We start from the raw sequence: 21,825 nt of genomic DNA, 5'->3' as shown, positions 1-21,825 counted from the left end.
AATAAGATATCACCTAAACAGCTTTGTTTCAGTTGGATTTCTACCATCTGCATTTTACTATTAAGTATTTTCCCACTTCAAATACAAATTTATATATTCTTCTGTGTGGTGGATCGCTTTCCTGCTGATTTCACCACTCTGGCAAAAACCTTTTAGAAGTCTCTCTCCACATTAGTCAGACCGTTTCTCCAGATTTTACAACACTGCATCATGTCCTCTTGTACGAGCCGTTTTATTCTATGCTGACAAAGAGACTTATCTGATAACGACTTATCAGCTGTAAACAAACTCTCTGCAGGACGGCAATCAATTAGAACATTAGCTCATTAACAGAGAAGCTGTTTCCAGTAAATAAATAAACAGCCTGTTTGTTTGTATATGAAAGAGAAGGACTTGGAAGTACATCACTGGAGCTGCTTCGCTCCCTACGAGAAACACAACTGAATGGATTAGTTCACTCAGTGAATGCAGGTACGATGAAAAGCAGGCTGAGACAAATTGTTTCTCCAACTGAGCACAAAGCCTTGAAGTAGGCAGACGGCAGTGCTGACATTAGAGAGTAAAACTTACAACATATCTAAATATCAGCCTGTAAGTTTTGAACAAAATGTGGATTCCACAAGATACCATTATCAATTAGTATTGACAAAGAAATGTAACTGAGGTTTGAAATGTTACAGTACAGTAAACTTTACTTTAAATAGCTATAAATGAGAGAAAAAGACAAATATAAAGAATTTTAATGAATAAAATTAAAGTTTTTCAAATGTAAACATAGATGCACACGTCTGGTTCAACCTTGTAAAGTTATCTCTACGCTGCATTCAAACACTCTGATTAAAGTCTGCGTTAAGCTCACAATAACCAGGGTATGTGTGTGTTTTAATGGTGCGTGTGTGTGTCTATGCTTTGTCTTCCTCCGCCAAGAAACTGAATTCATTGTGAATCCGAGGCTGAGAAGAGGAAAGAAAGTCTGAGCTGCTGCTTCTCACTTACTTGTCCAGTCGGCCGGTGCGAGCGACCTAAATTCCACCCCCCCACCCCCCCCACCCCCCACCCCCCCCCGAGGCTCCTGCCATGATGCAGCAGAGTTTTAAAAACATGCTCAGTGAGCTCAGCCTTAATTTGACTTTGGAGTGACTTTCAGGCGAGCCGTCTTTTGGGTCTCATTAAATGCAAGCATGGAGAACAGCTGCCCCACCGGTGAAGAGTTTTCAATTCTCCTCTCCCACCTCTGCCTTCAAACAAGTTGTGCTGTTATAGCGAAGCAGACAAATAAGCAGGTCTGTCTTTGTTGTCGTGGCGTAGTTACTCCTGTGGAAAAGCAGAACCCTTTATTATTGCCAATATAAACTACCTGCTTATTGTACTCTCTGCATAATGAAAGTGTTTTAACTTTACGTTTCATTATTATTACCCAAAGTCCTTTGCAGCACCAAAAACCAGGCATCTATAAAAATACCTTTATGTGAACTTTTAAAACTCATCTCTCACCATTGGTGCAGGAAGGATGTGCATTGCATCACACAGTAATGACGGGTTGACACTTGAAATCTAAGTCAGAAGTGTGAAATGAGTCTGAATAAGGCATGGGTAGCTGGAGAAAAAAAAAGAAAGTCCTTATTAGCAATGCAAACCCAGGTTGAAGCCCTATTTAAATTCCACAAAGATCGGATCATTAACCATGTGATTCAATTACAGTGAAGCTGAATTAATTTCTCAATCATAATAATTAACATAAATGTGCAATAATGAGGAATTGGACCGGAGAATCGTGGACGTGTTGCGAAGCGTCTGCGGACCAGTCGTCCCTGCGTGCGTCCCGGCACGTGGCGCCCGGCGACCTCGCCGCCCGCAAATCACATTTGACTGCAGAACGTTTTGAACGAGCGCCAGGTCTAGTTTCCACACACGTGGTGGCAGAGCCTCAGCAGTCGCTCAGCGGGGACAGCCGTTCGATACCAACTGATTACATGATTGGATCCCGTGGGCAAACCTAAACTTCATCAATCAATCACGCCTCCACCTTCCAGGCAGCTGCGCCTCCCAGAGCGTCAGCGCCGCCGAGCGAGTACGAAGGAGGGAGGGAGAGAAATCTTGTTGTGGGTGGGAGGGAGGGGAAGATACTTTGGGGTTATGAGGAAGGATGGGCATCATCCTCTGCATAACAAACAATCACCAAAGTCATGAGAACAATAGTGACATGTAATGTGGATTCCAGATCATGGAGGGAGAGTTTGTCTCTCAGCAGACAGGCCGAGCACAATCCCATTAAACAGTTATTTCATAGACAGATTTATCTCGGAGTTAAGCTCGCTCATTGTCTGTTTCCTTCCCTTGTCCCATCGCCTCTTTTTCTCCTCCTCACACGACTTATCCAACTGCATTATTTGCATCCAAGTATACGTTTCTTTTTCCCCCACTCCTAATATCATAAAAAGCACAGATAGAAACCAGATTGTGGTGTTCCCAAGTTGTATATGTGGTTTGTGGTGGTTTTCCCTTTTAAAGTCGGGTATGATGAGGGAGAACGAGGGCTAAGGGGGGGAGGGGGGGGGGGGGGTGAACTCAGACAAACACTGAACCATCATGACCGATCCGCGGTGTTTGATTTCAGCAGCTTTAAGGTTGGTTTTATCATTTAAAACCGGGCTGACCGGCCAGAATCCCCCCGGGGCCACAACAGGTCCTCAATCTCTCAGTAAGCCCCACAGCTCCATAATGAGAGTAAGGCAGGTTTAATTGGTTTTATAATGAGCCTGCTTGTAAAGGACTCACAAAAGCTGCACACACACACAAACACACTCACCTAGGCACTCCGGAAAAACAAAGACACACACACACACACAGAGACACACTCAGTTGTGAGTTTATTAAGAACATGTGGCTACAGAATGACTACAACAGAAATCTTGGCTAAATCCTGTTGATTCAATTGTTTGATCCTTTTTAGAGGCTGTGATTTGTGGCACTCGTTGTGCAGTGCTGACTGGTGTTCCTATTATTTTGCCCAACCATTCCAATTAATGAGGGAGTGAGAAACACTCCCTCATTAATTTGTTTTTTTTTAACAATAATTTTTATTGAAGTTTTAAGTGCATATCAAACTTTATGCAGAATTTACAAACATTTTCATTTATATCCCCTCAAACTCATTCACAAAGACAAAGAAAAAATAAATAAATAAAATGGACAATGACAACAGACATCAAACTAATGGAGTAAAAAATAAAATAAATAAATAAATAAAAAGAAAAATAAGAAAAAAGATTAAAAAAAAGGCAGGATCAGTTCACAACATTTTGTTCAGTCAGTGTTATCCGTTTCATTGGTCAAAAATGACATAAATGATTCCCAAATACAAGCAAACTCCTCCTGTTTACCTTTAACAATGTATGTCAATCTCTCCAGTCCAAGACAAGTCATCAACTCCTTCTTCCATATTGCCAGTGATGGTGGTTCTACATTTTTCCAGTATAGTTAAATAAATAAACATTTAACTACATTTTCCCAAAATACCAAAATCCTAGAGCATTCCCATAGGCAGTGAATCAAAGTTCCCTTTTCAGTCAGACATTTAACACAAACATCCGGGATGTTAGGGGAGATATGGTGGAGTTTTGCAGGGGTTATATAAACCCTCATTAACCACTTATACTGGATCAATTTTAACCTTGTGTTAATTTAATTCTTTTGCGCTTTTAAACATGGATTTGTATTTATATTTGGTAAATGGATTTGTATTTATATAGCGCTTTTCTAGTCTGATGAAGACCACTCAAAGCGCTTTACAGTACAGTTTCACATTCACCCATTCATACACACATTCATACAGTGCATCTACTTGCAGCACTTTGTTATTCTATGGGGGGCTATTGAGGGTTCAGCATCTTGCCCAAGGACACTTCGGCATGCAGATGGTTCAGACTGGGGATCGAACCGCCGACCTTCAGGTTGGAGGACGACCACTCTACCCCTCAGCCACAGCCGCCCCAAACATGCTCTTCCCCAATCTTCTTCACTAATATTTTCACGTGTGTCTGTTCTCCACGCATTTAATTTATCTGATGCTGATTCTGTTGAGTACTCCGCTAAAAGATTATAGAATCTAGATATATGTTTTTTACCATTCAAATTATTAATCACCGTTTTCTCAATAATCGATAGCGGGGGTATGGCCATGAATGTCTCAGATTTTGATTATATAAAACTTCTTAGTTGCAAATATTTGAAAAAATGTTTTTGAGGAACTCCGTACTTATGACAAAGTTGATCAAATCTGAAAAGGTTACCTTCAAAGTAAAGGTCCGAAATGGTCCCTATTCCTTTCTCTGCCCATAATTTGAATCCTCCATCCAATCTACCAGGTTTGAATTGTCTGTTGCCCCAGATAGGAGTAAATTGTGACAAAGTTAATGTTTCATCAACAAAGTTATGTGCTGCATACCAAACTGATATTGTATTTTTAACAAAAGGGTTTCTTGTCTGTTTTTTCAGCGTCTTGATATCTGAGGAGTATAAAAACTGCTTTATGGGCAAATCTGACACTGATTTTTGTTCAATATTTACCCAAGCAGGTGGTGTGGATGAAGAAAAATAGTACATTGTAGAACTTAATTGAGTTGCCCAATAATACCATTTCAGGTTTGGGACCCGAAGTCCTCCCCTTTCATAGGGTAAATATAATAACTTGAGCCGGATTCTACCCTTTTTATTGTTCCAAATGAACTGGCTAAATATACTATCAGTTGTTTTATAGAAGTTACTTGGTAATGGAAGCGGGAGTGCTTGGAAAAGATATATAAATTTGGGTATAATAGACATTTTAATAAGATTTATACGACCAATCATTGATATCGGCAATTTAGACCACCGGTCCAACTTTTCTGTCACTTCGTCTACGAGAGGGTTATAGTTTATAGGGACAATGTCGCCAAGTTTTGGGGCAATCTTAATACCCAGATATTTAAATCCATCTTGCGTGGCCATAAATGGTGTATTTATTTTGGGGTTGCGTCTTTCTTCTTCATTTAGGAATAACAATTACTGACTTAGATTTGTTTATTCTATATCCAGAAAACTCGCCAAAGTTTTCGAGTAAAGTAGTCAAATTTGGAATACTGTTCCTCAGGTTCGTTAAGAAAAAAATTATATCATCAGCATATAATGCTATATGATGCTCTATGTCCCAAATCCTGATGCCGGATATATTCCTACGTGTCCTTACTGCGATCGCAAGAGGTTATATTGCTAAAGTGAAGAGCAGAGGAGACAAAGGGCAGCCTTGCCTGGTTGAGCGTTGTAAACTGAAAGGTTTAGAAATTGTATTATTAGTCAATATTTCTGCTGTTGGGTTTGTATACAGTAATTTAATCCATTTGAGAAATGTTTCTCCTAGACCATATCTAGGCAGCAGATCAAAAAGGTATTTCCATTCTATTCTATCGAATGCTTGGCTAGCATCAACTGACAACATTGCAGTGTCTTTGGCATTGTTTTTCTCAAACAGTACATTTAAAACTCTCCTGATGTTATGAAAGCCTTGCCGTTGTAATACAAAACCATTCTGATCATTACTAACCAATTGAGGAAGATATTGTTCTAATCTTTTAGAGAGTGCTTTGCATAATATTTTTGTATCACATCCCATTAAACTAATGGTCCTGAAAGATGAACAACTGGTTGGTGATTTGTCAGGTGTTAGTATCACAGTTATCATAGCTAATCTTAACGATGGTGGAAGAGTTCCTGTTTTATACATTCGTTAAACATATCTAATAAAGGTTGCGCAAGTTTCTGTTTAAACTTCTTATAAAATTCTATAGGTATCCCGTCGGGACCAGGTGCTTTCCCACTGTTCATACTGCTCATGGCGTCATAAAGATCCTCAACTGTTAATGTCCCGTCCAGTGCTTCCTTTTCATCTTCAGATAAGCTCTGGAACTGTAGCTGATCGAGAAATGTTTGTTGTTGTGTAGCTCCTGCATATTCTGATTCGTACAATAGTTCATAAAAGTTTCTGAAGGTAGCATTAATTTCAATTGGGTCTGTTGTTAAATCGCCTGACCTTGTCTTTATACTGTTAATTGTTCTTTCGGCTTGCATTTTCTTAACCCGCCAAGCCAGTAGTTTGCTTGGCTTTTCACCCTGATCATAGTATGCTTGCTTGGTCCATAAGAGGTTTTTAGCCACCTTGTCAGTTGTGAGTTTATTGTATTCAGCTCTCATTACTGTTAATTGTTGCTGTTTGTCCTCGTCATTATTCTCATAAAGATCTAATTCTAGTGTTTTAATCTGTCCTTCCAATGTTTGCATTTCCTTTTTGTTCTGTTTAGTCTTTGAGCTTGTATATTTAATCATTTCTCCCCTTATATATGCCTTGAATGCTTCCCACCTTACACTGGCGGTTATTTCATCTGTGTTTAGTAAGAAATAGTTATCTATGCAGGCTCCTATGAATTTAAGAAAGGATGGATCCTGTAACCAATATACCTGGAACCTCCATCTCTGAGAATGTTGAGCAAATATGCCTAAGCATATTTCCATTGAGGCAGCTGCATGATCACTAATCACTATGCTGTCATACCAGCAGTTTGTGACATTAGTAAGCAGTTCAAAAGATATTAGGAAATAATCAATACGTGAATACGTTTTATAAGTAGAAGAGTGACAGGAAAATTATTTTTTGTTTGGATTTTTTTCTCTCCATACATCAACTAGTCTTAAATCTTTTATGAATTCTGTCAGTTTTTTCCTCGTCTGTACATGCGAGGTATCAGTTCCAGTAATTCGATCCATTACTGGGTCTAATGTACAATTAAAGTCCCCTCCGAAAATATAGAGACCTTCTAAGGTAGACACGGTCAACAGTAATTTTTCAAAAAAAGACGGCTTGTCCTCGTTAGGACCATAAATATTAATTACATTAACTTTATGTGACATAATGTTTCCTTGTGCAATCACATATCTACCAGTTGGATCTTGAATAGTTTGAGTAATTTGGAATGGAACTGACTTGTGTACGAGGATAGCAACACCTCGAGCATAATTATTATAAGAAGAAGAAAAAATCACTTGGCCTGGCCATCTTTTTTTCAAACAAGGTATATCAGAGGCCATCAAATGGGTTTCTTGTAAGAAAACAATTTTAGATCTGAAATGTTTCAACCTATTTATAACTTGTTTCAATTTAGTCAATTTTCTAAGCCCCCTAACATTCCAACTAGTGATCTTAATTTCGGAATTATTCACAGACATAGTTTTTTGCCATCGGTAACATCTTCTGATATCCTGGTGAGGTTATACATGTTGCTGATTCTGCCAAAATCATACACAAAAATGTAACACACATTGGAGGGGAAAAGAAAAAACGCAAGAACAACTAGAACAGTAATAACCAAAACAAAAAAAGATCCAATCCCACCCCCTGGCATTTCAACTGAAATGCCTTCCCACATCCCCTTTAATAAACCAGCTCTGGAGGATGCTGATCCACTAGTACTGACGAGCAGCTAGTCCGCGTGCCCTTGACCCTGGACAGAACAGCCATGAGTCCAAACAACCCTAATGTCTCGTATTTTAACATTAACCCCTTTCTCTGTACTCAATTAAAGCCAACTCTGTTCGTGAAAAAAAAAAAAATTGATTGCATTAAACAATGCTGTACCAGAAATAACGTTGGCTTATGTGTTGCACCACAAAAAGTAATAAAATAAGATAATTTAGCAAAATTATCCAGATTTTTTTTTTTATTATCATGTTCCCTATTTGAATTTCTGGCCCCACCTAAAAGTTTGAACCATTCCCTGTCTTTTAAGTATAACATTTAGCAACCCTAACACAAAGAAACAGTCTTTATTAGTCTCTGTAAATCGTTTATGATACCTGATTCAACTGTTGTTTTCCTTCTTGGTGCGTTCAATGTCCGTCGTAACTTCAGGAACTGTGCATCACGTCCGTACAGTGTTTATGCAGGTCGTGTCATGCCTTGGTGGAACTTCTCGGGTTCTTGCGGTGTTGAAAAGAGATGAATTCTTCCATTGTGAAGCACTCTCAATTTACAAGGATTGTGCTGAAATCCTCGAAAGTTTCCCGTGGCCACAAACTGCTTCACAACCGGGGAAAATTCTCGCCGGATACGGACCGTTTCTGCAGACAGATCCTGAGAGAAAGAAAGCTTGCCGTCTTCGTGCATGACTTCTCGCTTCCTTGCTTCGCGATACACATATTCCTTCTCCTGAAACTTCAAAAAGCGGACAAGAACTGCTCGGTTCTGGCTAGGTTTGGCCGGTGCCAGTGTGCGATGAACTCGCTCCAAAGTGAAAGTTTTATCAGGACAGCAGAGCCATCGCGGTAGCATGTCGTTGACAAAGTTGAAGAGTAGCTTATTTCCTTCAGCTCGTTCACGTAGACCAAAAATCCGCAGGTTCTTTCTTCTGCCTCGATTTTCCAAATCTTCTGTTTTTGATTCAAGATAGGCAATTCGTTTAGTGGCTGAGGCGAGTGCCTATCGAGTGTGCTGCAGCCCGTCTTATGTTGTTGCTACACGTGTTTCTGCCTCTGCGATACGTGTTGTATTTGCAGCCACGTCTTGTTCCACGTCTGAAAGCTTACTTTCCATCGCCACAATTGAGTTTGCCACATCCGACAAACGGTTATCAATGTTGTCCAGTTTTGATCCAAAGTCCAAACGGAGGGACTTTAGCTCTGCTAGCACGTCAGATATATTAGCCATGCTGTTAGCTTCATTAGCCACCGTCGTCATTGCCGGAGAAGTTGTTGCCTCAACGATACTTGCTTTGCGTGCTCTGGTGAAAATATCGTAGGGTGTCGATTCGGATGATCTTGACATATCAAGAGGCGCTCTGTTTGCTCGAAAATTATCGGTGCATTTGTGGGGTTTTTCTAAAGTTTGTGTTCGGTTGTGTGGAGCTCTCAGGCTACGCCGCCATCTTGATCCAGTCCTCCAGGACAATATAGTCATGCTTGTTTTTAATGTTCTCCCAGTATCTACATGGATTTTCTGCAGGTACTACTTTCTGCAGGCTTTCTCCCTAATTACAAAGAAACGCAGATTAGTGTAATTGGAGACTCCAAATGCACCGTGAATGCTGAAATGCTGATTTGGGTTGGTCCTCGTCCAGTTCAGAGGCTGGCGACTGCCAAAACCTTCTGCAGGTAAGTAGCTTAGTTACAACGAAAGTTTACTTCGCAAACTATTCATTAAAAGATAGGAATCGTACCTTTTGTCCCTGGAGAATTCAGTGATTGGGCTGATCAGGAATCAGATATATGTCACAAAAGGTCAGAGTGCTTTCTATACAATCCTTTTCCTGTCACTTTAGAAAGACAGATAATTTGAGTCTTTTGGTGTCACTTCATAGGTAATTCCACTATCCACACTTGTGTAGTTGCACTTCAACATCTGCGAATACGGCAATCAGACCTAGATTCACCTCCAGTGCTTCACAGCTGCTTCGCACTCAGCTCTCAGACATCGGATCCTGCCCAGGGTGAATGAAGTGCGAATGGGTTCTCATTTAAGTCGTTGAGGCATCATCTCTTTGAGGTCAGTCCCAAGGGTAACATACTTCCTCAGTAAACTTTTCCTTTTTAAAATCTCATGCAGATCTCTGTGTGGTCCACGTCATGTAACCGCACTGATTTGCCATTAATACCACATGTTTATATGACCTCAGCTGGCGTCTTGTTTCGTTCCCTTCCCAGCTCGTCTGATGATGATATATATTAAACTCATGAATAATATTTAAGGCAACAACAATATCCTCTGCGCTGCTGAAATTCCCTGACAGAACCTGCGATGGATATAAACAACTCGGGCTCAGAGTGGCTTCCGCAAACAGATCTGCAACCTGAGCCTGTGTGCGCTTAACGAAAACAGCCTCCCTCTCTCATGGCCGGGGGTTTCATCCCGACTGCTCGGCTGCACTCTCATCCTGTTGCGAGCCAAAGCAAACACTAAAAACCCCAGACTTCTAAGATGTCACTGGGCCGGAGCCGGGTTGGCTCCGTCGTAAAGCTGCCAGAGCTTGCATGAGCAGCACACCCCCCCACCAAACCGATTCTCCTGTGAGCATTTACATGTGGGATTGATTGTGTGATTCATGTCGGATGATGGTTTTATTCATGCTGAGAGGAAGTATACTTGGAAACAGCCCTGAACCTATGTTTTTCCACCGCAGATTGGGAAAACCTTGTAATCAGATGATTGCCATGTTTATACGGTAATGGCCATCCGATCTTTAAAAGAAGTCTGTCCATATGCGGCCAGACGCTCCGTGCCCTTCAGATTCACCCAACTCACATAAACATATGGGTGAAGACCCAGTAGGCACGGTGCACTCCGGTCAAGCAACCATTCCCAATCTGCCACTATGATGGGTTTCATCTGTCCCTAAAAAAACAAGTCTGTCCAAGTTGAATCAGACACAAGAAAGTTATTTCACTTCTCCTACAACGACCTCTTCAGTCACAACATGACTTTTTGATGAAAAAGAATTTGTCATTTGATGTAAGACGTCTACAGACTGTGAAATTTCAGAATCTGTGCGAAAACATGGATATATTAAACTCGGGTACAACATCTAGTTTGATGTAGACTGCACGACGATAACATAGAGGGAATCGAAGGCTGTGAAGTAAGTCAATGCACAACATACATTTATCTTAAAGGAATCTATCGATCTACAAGAATGAAACATGATGAGTGTCCCTCATCCATCAGTACAACTACAATAGTAAACAATGAATGAAGCCAAGCAAGAAAGGAGCTCTTGCAATAGTGTATGTTGTGTGTATGGAAAAAATCATGGTTGTGGCAAAGTAACAAGGTGCCATTAACTCTGACAAGGAGTTTATGTTGTCTTTGGTTTGTTAGTCAGAAGGATTATACAAAAAGCTACTGAACATATTTCCATGAAGTTTTGTGCAGGGGTGAGGTGTGATCTTAGTAAAATTTGGAACATTATTATTATTATTGGCTGGTATATGGACATAAGGATTAGTCCCACTATGAGATGTGTCAGTCTGACTTTTGACACCGTCAGAGTTTATTTCTCAGTTTATCTTCAGTCACATGTTCGAAGTTCTATCGTCGGACCACATTTCTTTCATGTTCCATCTGAGACCATCAGAAACCACCCACCGTTACATTACATGCCACCAAATGTAAAACATTTACACTTGTACAGAAACCAAAAATAAATCTTTCATTACACTGGAGCCAGGCACAGAATGAAAACACACGCAACACCAGACCTGAACTAGACGCACACAGACTTCAAGCAGGAGCGATCTTGGCACAGAAGTCACGGAGGATGCTCCCAGGCTCGACTCAATATTGACACAAGGGGCACGCAGCGACAGAAGGGCCAGACAACTGGCCGCCTTTAAGGTTGAGTGGCGGTGCATATGGTCCGATCATGGACGACAGCCGTGGAGAGCGGGCATTGATTATCCCATAGATTCATCACGGCTCTGTGAATTCTAATGAGACAAAGCTGAGGAGAGAAGTGTAATGAAAACGAAGAGCGGTGCACGGATGAGGGGGGGGAGGGGGGGCAGGGGGTCACCGAGGTGGTGATGTGTATTACAGGACACCGGCTAATCATTCAGCCATCGCATTAACCGCAGTCACAAAGAGCCAAATTGATCACAGCCACTAAGTAGGCTGTATGTTGGCAAGTGCCCGAATCTAAATGTGATTAGCAACTGAGCCGGAAAAGAGGTCATGGCGTGTTCGCGTGCGTGCATGTGTGTCGTCCGGGGTTAAAAGCTTCTCAGCTCGCTCCAACCTTCAGCTGCGTGGCCGGCCTCCAAGTCTTCATACCGCAGTTTCTCCAACCTGACCACAGTCTCCTCGGAGTCTCTGCCTGTTGACTTCTTCTCTCTCTCCTTGAGGACATGGTTTCCTGCTCTCGGTTTCCTATCCTCCTCCGTGCGGCCCCCAGTCCCTGAAATCATTCTCATTGCTTACCAGGTTCCCATGGCCCACCAACCAGATGAGTGGGAGGGGGACAGTGGAACAATTCATGGCACCCGTATGGTCTTCATTTTCTTGAGTGCAACGCAGCCACGGGGGCTTTTCCCCTTCGAGAGAAGAAAGAAGAGGGAGCCGCTAAACAAAAAGGCTCGTCGGGAAAATCAGGAAGTTTGACACCTTTTACTCGTTATCACAAAACAGCTTTTCTTAACACCATCCACTCTTTCAGCTGCACTAAGAAATCGAATAGGGATCTGCTCTGGGGACTTTTCCCCCTCAGGTCCGGCTCCCTTCATGCAGTTTTGAAAATCCTTTCAATTTAGCCTTTCAAACACACCTATTCAGCCAGGGCCCCTCCCCTCCTCCGAAAGTCTATTCTAATGATTCCAATCACAGAATCTCCCCCTTAGAAACCGTCTGAGTCATTTAGCAGAGCGCTGGAGAACATCCCCACCCGGCCGGCTCCCAATAAGCCATAATGAATCCACTATTTGCACATGAGAGTATATGACCAAGGCTTTATTTGCCAGCTTAACATTTTCGACCACTTCCCGAGGAACACGGCTCCTGAGTCCCAGCAGCCACTGAGGCAACGTGCCGGTCCTGAGTATTTCATTCAAAACTGCATCCGTCTTTATAAGCATCCAGCATATTATATTTACCAGCACTGAGAGAGTTATTTCACAAAAGTACAGGAATCTGAGGCTTTTTCTAAAAGAGCAGTGTTGAGGCAGCTCCAATGTGCGATGCTTCATTTAAAGCACAGTCTGTTCTCTGCTTTCCCGTCTGTCTTGAGCATCGTCTGCCTCAGGTGAAGTCCTCTGGCACCGATTAAAAGATTAATCACACATTAAAATAGCGCAATGGCTTCTATCTAGCATCTATGACATCATTGATTTTTTTTTCCCTCATCGTTTCAAACAGAAACATACAGGAACCTCTTGGTTTAGAGTTGCACCATCTTCTAAATATACTCACGATGTCAGAGAAGCATCATGTTTCTCTGTCGTCCTTTTTCATTTTCCAGCATCACTGTGCTCTGCAGAAACATTTTCTCAGAAAATCAATTCAGCTCAACACCTGTGATGTGTTTAACGTCGCCACAGGGTAAGCAAAGGTATGATGTCATTTCACTCTGTGATTGCTGCACATTTACCTGTTACAGTAGCACAGAGGTAGATAATCGTATATATCCTTGAGGAATGGAACATAAAAGATGAGGTGATGATGTTTGTTATCTGTCCTTTTTGGAATTGGCTCAGGAAAATGTATTGATCAACAGATAATAATCAAATTCAGGCAAAATCATGATTTACTGTATGGTCACATTTTCATGTTGGTTTGAAATTTGATTAATGACCATTAAGCGTAAAGTGTATCAAAGGTTTACTGACTCCCTACGACCCTGGGCACCATCTTAGATTAGCTGATAGTGACCTTCTAGTTGTTCTTATTATTAGTATACTGTATATAGAGTGTGGGATGATGTTATTGTGACTCTTAGCAGTTCTGGTAGACGCACAATTAGTTCTAAGCTGTTTTCAGACATGTCCTGCGGAGAGTCGCTGGAGAATTGGGTCCAGATTTTCTCCTCAGTTTGTCTTTCACACATTCACAACGCAGAGCGAGCTTCTCTGAGCGGTTCCCTAGTAACATCCGTCACTTTCTATTTCAAGTTTCTTTCATTTCAATACAAAACTTAATAGCTCAGCAACCACCTCTCTGCAGGTTGTATGATGAGGCTGAGAGATGCTTGAGAATAATTCTGATTTGATCGGCGTTGATGATTCAGTTTATTCAGTCCATGTTGAGAATTTAGTATTAAAGATGAATACGTAACTCAGATGAATTTAAATCAACTCTTCTCTCCTCCTTGTTTGAGGATTTATTGACCTTCTACGACATTTTTATTATTTTTTCAATAATACCCACGTCATGTATATTTAACATGTTGTGTTTGTGGAGAATAGACCAACATGAAAAATGCATGTTGTGGATCTCAGGCTGGGCTCAGTGGCTTCTTGAGCTCAGGGACTCGTGAGCAGAACCACATAGCATGAAACTCCACTGAAGATCCCTGTAGCAGTTAATGGTTGGAACCCTGACGTGACTGCACTGACTGAAATGCTAATCCTGCCCTCGGCGGCTCCCACTAGAATTGTAGTATTTTTTTGCTAACAAATTGAAACTATGCCATCGGTGCCACTGGAAGTTGTACGTGTCAGCGCCCCCTGCCTTGAGACGGGAATAGATTTGAATAAGGATCATTGAGAGATAATCACTTTTACCTGGATTCACCTCATTAGCATGCAATTTGCAGAAGCCCCTTTTGTATTCAGAGTTGCCCGCAGGGTCACATCAACCACCTACGGCAGGAGAACTGCCGCAGACAGTGATGGAAGTGGCGTCGTATCAGAAACACCAGGAGCCTAATCAAGGGACGTTGATGGACACTTCCATATGGAGCCTGGTCGGCAGGGCTGTCGGTTATCCCCGTGACCTTTCAACCCGGCTACATCCTTCCTGTGGAAGGCTTGACCTTTGCAATGGCCCTGCTGCTGGATTGATCCATTGATGGCATTTATTGTCATGCCCCATTCCCGCTCCGCTGTCCATTTGGGGGTGATGGAATAGGATTGGAGTGGTGACCTGTGCTCGGCGGAGGCTCCTGGGAGTCTGAGTCACTGAGGCATGTTCACTCAGTGTAATGACAAACTCTGGCCTTAAGACACTCAGCACTTAACACGGTTATGACGGATATTTCACTAGAGCCATTCCTTATTTCCTGAGCACACACACAACACATTATATTCCTCCGTGTTTTTTCTCGGTCCACCTTTTCTTATTCCGTCTCTCTTTGTTTGTCTTGTTTATTGTCTCTGTCGCTCGACCCGAGTATCTGTTGTTCCCCTATTTTCTCCCTTCGGTCAATCTCCTGTCTTTCTTTCACACTGTTTCTCTTTTTTCTTTATTCTCTTTCTGTCAGGCTATCTTGTCATTTTTCCCCCGATGGCTCATCCGAAGAGCTGCACTGATGCTATCGCCTCAACCACACCGGATGTGCGTGTATGTTTGTGTGTTTGTGTGTGTGTGTGTGTGTGTGTTAAGTGTCAGACAGCATGCTCCTCATAAGACTGACGCCCGCAGGCTAATGTCACAACAGTCAGTTGCACGCTGTATGACTGTGCAGTATAAAAGACCCCTCGGTGCTACCAAGTCAGACCAGTGCGGTCATAAACTGACCCTTATATGACGGTGAATATAATGTATCGCTACAGTACGTTGTTGTGAGGAAGTATGATAGACAATGAGCTGAATCAACTTCATGAACCTCTCAGATATGGAGGTCACGTTATTTCTGCGGGTCTTGTGTAAAAGGAGCAGATGCCTGTTTCCTGCACGTCGGTTTAGGAACAGAGATTAAGGAGAATGGCGCTCGGTCCAGCCAAGGCCCAACAGTCCACTTAAATTGAATCAAGCTCAACACTCATAGATATCAGCTTCCTAAATATGTCTGATGTTTTTAATCAAGATCCATGAATGATTGCCTAAAAAATCAATGAGAAACAAGTATTAAAAAAAACAACTCCTGGATCGTCTCTCCTTTGTCTGAATCTGTGCTATAAATTAATGGTTTCTGTTTTGGCCCATTCTTCCAACAAGACTGGCGAAAAATCTGTTCAGTAGATTTTGCGTAATCCTGATGACAAACAAACCAGCGTACCGACAGGGGTGACGAGAACCCCCCCCCCCCATCCACTAACACTATGTCTGGCTGAATGAATTAAACCAAACAAACCCCAGACAACCCAACGTGAGTCCTGAATCAGCTCGATGTAGCCTGAACGACACTGAACCTGAACTTTAAATAACACACCTTCAATACCTTAAACTCCATGTCACGTAAATTCCCCATCTGTCCAGGAGGAATACACCACAGAGATTCATCATCCCAAGCAGGTTTTTTTCGTGTGTCTTTAATCCATTAACACTAATTAACGCCATAATCTGCCCAATTAGCTACCTCATTAACATAACTGGTTAAGTATAATATATCACGATGGCTGTGGCGGGACATTATGCCGTGAACTCTCACTGGGCTCTCAGGGCGAGAAAATGAAAGGATGTAAATGTCCATCCGTGGCCACTTGAGCCAAAACTGAAGCACTTGTCATGTCCCTTCAGTTCCGTTTTATTAGTTGAAAGAAACACAACATTATGCAGCTCCACTGCCTCTAACATCCTCATGCTGGATTTCCATTCGAGTGGCTTTCAGCATTACGAAGCACTTAAACGGCCACTTCTCTGTACGTCATGGCTGAGGACTTGAGGTGAATTTGTACATGTTTATGCAAACTTGTGGTTTCCTTTTTGTATCCAGTGCGTTGATTCACGTGTATGTAGAATATCCTCATGACGCACAAGAAAACACAAAGACTAATTATAATCTACTCATCTCACAGATCTAACTTGTGTTTTCCTTGTCACAGACTATTTGATTCTAAAGTTATTTTTCGGATTCTATCTAAAGGTTTGTGAATTTTTGGTTTTCCTGGTTCCCGTAAGACATACAACTCTTTAGTAGAACTTAAACATATAATGTAATACTTCTTTAAACGACCAGACTCACGTTACAATATCAACACCAAGAGAATTCCACAATTTGATTCAAGGTAACGTGACATTTCATTTTGGTCGCCGTGGCTTTTTCCATCTTAATGACAACTCCCATGATCCTATGCTTCTTCATGATGTCATCAAACTAGGTATTTTGTTATTGTCTTGATTGAGGGACCCCTAGTGGCCGAAGTTACATGTTATACATTTAAGAGTCTTGAGTCTACCATAAGTTTTCCTACCTGGAGATATTCCACATTTTCAATTTCAACAAATCCAATTAAAAGACTATAACCAGCTAATGCATTTATACCATTAATATTGCCTCTGTTGCCAGGGCCTGATCCAGTTTGTTCCTGTGCCACACACGTCCATAGTCTATTAAAAACACATCAATAACCCACTGTTGCACCGGGTGACACATCCCTTCATTACAATGAACATGGGTCCTGTAGTTTATTTTGAGTAAGTCCCATATGCTCTGTTCTGCTGCCTCACTCTAGGTTTATACAGGACAACACCAAATCTGCAGCTGGAAATAGGCCACAACAAATATTCAGGGCTCAGCTGTTTTCAGAAGCTACTTGATCCAAATAAAAATACACTTTGGCCTGTTTTTAAAGCTTATTGTCTTCAGTAAGAACAAAGAAGGAAGAATTTACGACTATATATATATATATATATAAAGTGAGTGTGTGAAATATATCATTTATTCACACACTCACTTCTGGTACAACCTTTAGAAGCAATGTGGGGTAGTTGGGAATCGACCCACCAAGCCATTACAGTTTAGTGGGTTACCCGCTCTACCTCATGAGCCACAACCGCCAATTTGTCATCAAAGAGCCTGGCTTCATTTGAGAGTTATCAACTCACCAAAACAACCAGACAGTCCCTCAGTGTATTATTATGAAAACAGGTTAAAGGCCATGAAGTGTCGGCGCCCTGTCCTCACCTTCTTCAGCCGTCCACTTCTGGTGCCCAGGAAGACCACACTGTGTCCATTGTAGTTGTAGGAGGTGACGGAGGTCAGCCTGTCCCTGCTCTCGGTGAAGACTGTCTGACCCGACACCAGCTGAGAACCCCCCAGGGGCTGGTTTATATCCAGGCCACAGAAGTGATCATCAATGGGAACAGGCTGCATGGAGAGAGAGAGAGAGAAGGGGGGGGGGGTGATGAAGATGAAGAGAGTGTCAGTCGTATGAAGGCAGATTGTTTTAGAGACAAATGTGGGGAGGAAATCAGGAGAATAGGTGAAAACAAGGAGGGATAGAAAAGGTGAGAGAGGGAAAGGAAGAAGCAGTGAGGACGACAGAGATGAGGAGGGGAGATGAGGGTAACAGGGGGGGGAGATGGGGGGGAGGAACATAAGCAGGAGCTGGAAAAAAATGACTGCGATCACTGTAGACACATGCAAATATAAGAAGAGAATTCAAACTGACTTCTGCTAAGCCAACATGCATTAAGTGCACAATCTTCAGGGGTAGAAAGCGGTTACCTCAGAAGGGTTCGGGCCGCTGCGTCTCTCAACACGCCTCGGAGCACTCGCGTTCTGCGGAGCCGACTAATTGCTGATGGCAAACTAGTGAGACGCTGTGTGTTTTGCGGCCGTTTCTGTGATTTTTTTCTTTTTCAGATCGCTTGATCTGACATCATACAAACACGCAGCACAAGAGATGTCAGGTCTTGATTAAGCATCAAAGGGAGCCGCGTGCTAAGCAGTCCTCTTACATCTGCCGAAACGCACCTCAAACCTTTGCTAATTGTCAGTCACTCAGTGTGTAAATCTACCTTTTTAGGGCAGCTAATTTCTCGTTTCACTTTCCTGCACTTCCCATGCACAAACTTTGCCTCACGGTTGTTTTTCCTGCTATCAAGTGACGCTTCTGAGCTTCACTGAATGTGATCGGTGATATGATCTCAGCATAAACAAACCCCATATCTCACCGGTGCCCTGCTCTTTCTCCTGTGCCTGACCTCCAGTCTTGTTAGAAGAAAAACATCCGTGAAATCTGTTTTAACATTGTTGTTTTCTTCCATCTACAAAACTGCTGAATTTTTCATGTCACATTTAAGATAACCCCTGGACAGTAGCTTCAGAAACTGTTTCCCTACATTTCAGTGCTGAAATAATATCACTTTTAATCTTGGGGAGGCCGTGTGAGTTCGTCGGTCAGTTGTCCCGACCATTTCTCAACAACTGCCTTATATCTTTCAGTCGTTGTCTCCAGTGGATTAACCCTTGTGACCCTAGAGATACCCTGACTGTTTGCTCTTGTGTCACCATCAGGTTGATGTTTGGTCTTTTGTGAAATGTTTCCACAACATCATTAAAATTGATACGGACATTCATGGTGTCGCTCTCAGACACGCACTGATCTCCGGACATTCTCGTTTAATATTCCAGCAGCGCTGTATGATAGAATCAAAATTTCCTCTGGACATTTTCTGGAACTTTTCCTGCCGGCCCTCCAGAAAAATACAGAAGAATACAGCAGGAAACTTCCCAGCGAGTTGGGGATATTAATGATCGTCTAACAGGCGACGGACACAAACAAATTTGAAAACAAAATCAATACTATTATCCCAGAATGAGAGAGCAGCCATACACGTAGAAGATGAAAACGAAGATGTCCAATTGGAAAGACAACCTGATTGTAACAGACATTTTCCCTGTTATTGTGAACACGTCTAAGAACACGTCTAATCTCCTGCTGCATTCTTCATACGTGAAAGGCAAACGTCTGAAAGCGTCTAAGATAACTGAAGTGATTTTTGTGTTGTGTCTTGATATCTGCTCCTCATCAGCATGTTTGCACTGTCATTGTGAGCAGTATTATTTATCTTAAAGCTTCTCAGAGCCTGTAGACTCTTGTTATTTGGCATTTTGATGCATCAGAGTAAACATTTTGCTGTTGATCTGTCAAACTCAGTAATTAATCATTTCACCAAAGAACGGCATCTTAACAAAACTTAGCCATAGCTTTTCATTTTTTTTTAATTTTAGATATAAAGCTGTTCGGTTAACTCCGCTGCGAGAGCAAATTATTGAATTATCATGTAAATCTCTCCTCCCTCAGTTGCCATCATGAATAAAATTACATCTTCCAACATGCTGGAACGAGCGTACATGTTGGGAACCACCAGAGCGGTGCATGTGATGAATATCATTGTTTTCGTGGTTCGCTTTCAACTCGTTTCCATGAAAGCCGCTCATTATGCAGAATTATAGCTTTCACAAAGGGGCTGCCGACTTGGACATTTACAAGAAAGCCCTTTTTCTCAGGATCGAGAACAGGTCTCAGAGGGCTGGAATACTGCTGACAGCCTTCGAGAGCACAAGGAAGGAGATGGGGAGAAATGGTGAAGGTGGTCAGTGCCCAAACCCCTGAATGGAATCAAAGCTCCACACTTTTCTGATTAGCATTGTGGAATTAATCTCCTCCAGCTCTTCTGCGCCGTGGGATCCTGAGAACCTGAATGGTGACATCAGCACAGTGATGGCGCTGTGCCTATCAGCTCTTTAGGCTCCAGTGCCTTTCACAGAGGAGGAAACTCAAAGAGCCTGTTCCAGAGCCGCTCACCACAATGTGGGTTTGTTAGTTAGTCTAAACATGTGTGGATGTGAATGTCTACAACTCTGTGACCAGAATTAGAGGGTGCACAACATGATGTTATGAGCGCCGCTCTCTGTCTGTGTTGCGCTCGACCTACCGCCTTGGTGCACTGCACGTCCTTGCCCAGCAGCCAGTGCAGCTCCAGGTTTCCTTCTCCCTGGTAGCAGGACTGCAGCCGCTCCTTGATGCGTGTGTTGATGTCTTGGATGGTGAAGACGCAGAGGGCGGAGTGATCCGGAGGGTCGTGGTACTGCTTCTGTCCTTTGGAGAACACGGCAAAGAGCACGTCCTCCTGAACGCTGATGTTGAGCGACCTCGCCAGGACCCTGCCGGGCTTGGTCAGGTACGCGGCCTGAAGCAGGCGGTACTCCTCGCCTCTGTGCACGCACCCCACAGGAATTGACACGTAGGAGTGGAACCTCTTGTCACCTTTGCAGAGGCGGATGATGCGAGAGGTGTAGAACAGGTCGCCAGGGGAGCTGCCCGCAGGCATCCCGTTCTCCGGGGTCTCCGGCTGGACGGTCATGAAGTAGACGAAGCCGCCGCTAGCGAAGCCATAGATGTAGTAAATATCAAAGTGGGGGACGAGCGCCAGTGTGTCCGAGGGGATTTTTATGAGAGATGAAACAAAGTCAGTGTGGAGCTCATAGTCCAGCATGGCCGAGGACTCCGGGTCTCGAGGGAGCTTCCGGCTGGAGATGGTCGGGAAGTAGTCCTGCTTGCCTCCGACAGCCGTGCCGATGTACAGAGTGGCGTCCTGCCCCTGCGAGGGCACGACCACCCCGTACATCGTCCCTGTCTGGTTGTCACTCGACAGGTAATGTTCCTTCTTATGTGTGGGCTCCACAAGGATGAACAAGTCATCCAGCCTCATCAGCTTGCACACGCCCTGGTAGAGGCTGCCACAAGCCAGCAGTCGGTTGTGAGAGTAGTCGATGAGCAGCAGTTTGTTCACGTTGTCCGTGGAGGCCAGAGGCTCCGAGCAGGGCTGCACAATCAGAGGAGGATAACACGCTTTGTTGTCGTACTCCGGCCCTGTGTCATGGGACACCAGGAGGGTGAGGTTAGACGACAGCTTGTAGATCCGGTTTACGGCTCCGATGTACAGAGCCCCAGTGGACTGATGCACAGTCAGGTGGTTCAGCAACCATTCCCTCCTCTCTGATTGGAAGGTATTCAGAGTCTGTCCAACCGTCGTCTTTTGATTTACTGATATTAGAGTCAATAGCCACAGTGCCAGGGGCCACGACATGACCTTTAGAGGGCCGTGACCTTTAGTGGGGCCGCAGTAAGTCCATCCTTTATCCAAGCACGTCCCCATTCCCGAACAAACAGAGCTCACACCAAAACCCCTGGGAATCGAGTGCCAGCGAGGAGAGGGATTACGCTGGAAAAGATGAGCTGAGGTGCAGTGTTCTCCGAAAGTGATCTTCACATCATTCTGAAAGAGAAAAAGAGAGACATTTGTTTTAAACTGGAAAGATCCTTGAGTCTTTTCAGAGTGGAGGTGTGCGTTCAGGGTGTCATTAGACAAAAAAAACTTGTTTCCCCCTCGATCTTTGCTACGTCAGAGATGATTACTTGTTTCTT

General features: G+C 43.0%; 1 protein-coding gene across 1 annotated transcript in view; it reads right to left on the bottom strand.

The window, feature by feature from the left end:
• Positions 1 to 21,556, bottom strand: part of LOC132999932 (plexin-A2-like) — a 64,968-nt gene extending 43,412 nt beyond the window's left edge. The window contains exons 1-2 of the mRNA XM_061069739.1: positions 20,333 to 21,556; positions 17,574 to 17,756 (exon numbers count right to left, since the gene is read on the bottom strand). Of these exons, the coding sequence (XP_060925722.1) occupies positions 17,574 to 17,756; positions 20,333 to 21,556 (1,407 nt within the window). The remainder of the gene's footprint in view (positions 1 to 17,573; positions 17,757 to 20,332) is intronic.
• Positions 21,557 to 21,825: the final 269 nt, after the last annotated feature.

Source organism: Limanda limanda, chromosome 4, assembly GCF_963576545.1.
Source record: "Limanda limanda chromosome 4, fLimLim1.1, whole genome shotgun sequence".
Lineage (NCBI taxonomy): Eukaryota > Metazoa > Chordata > Actinopteri > Pleuronectiformes > Pleuronectidae > Limanda > Limanda limanda.
This window is presented reverse-complemented; position numbering and strand designations above follow the sequence as displayed.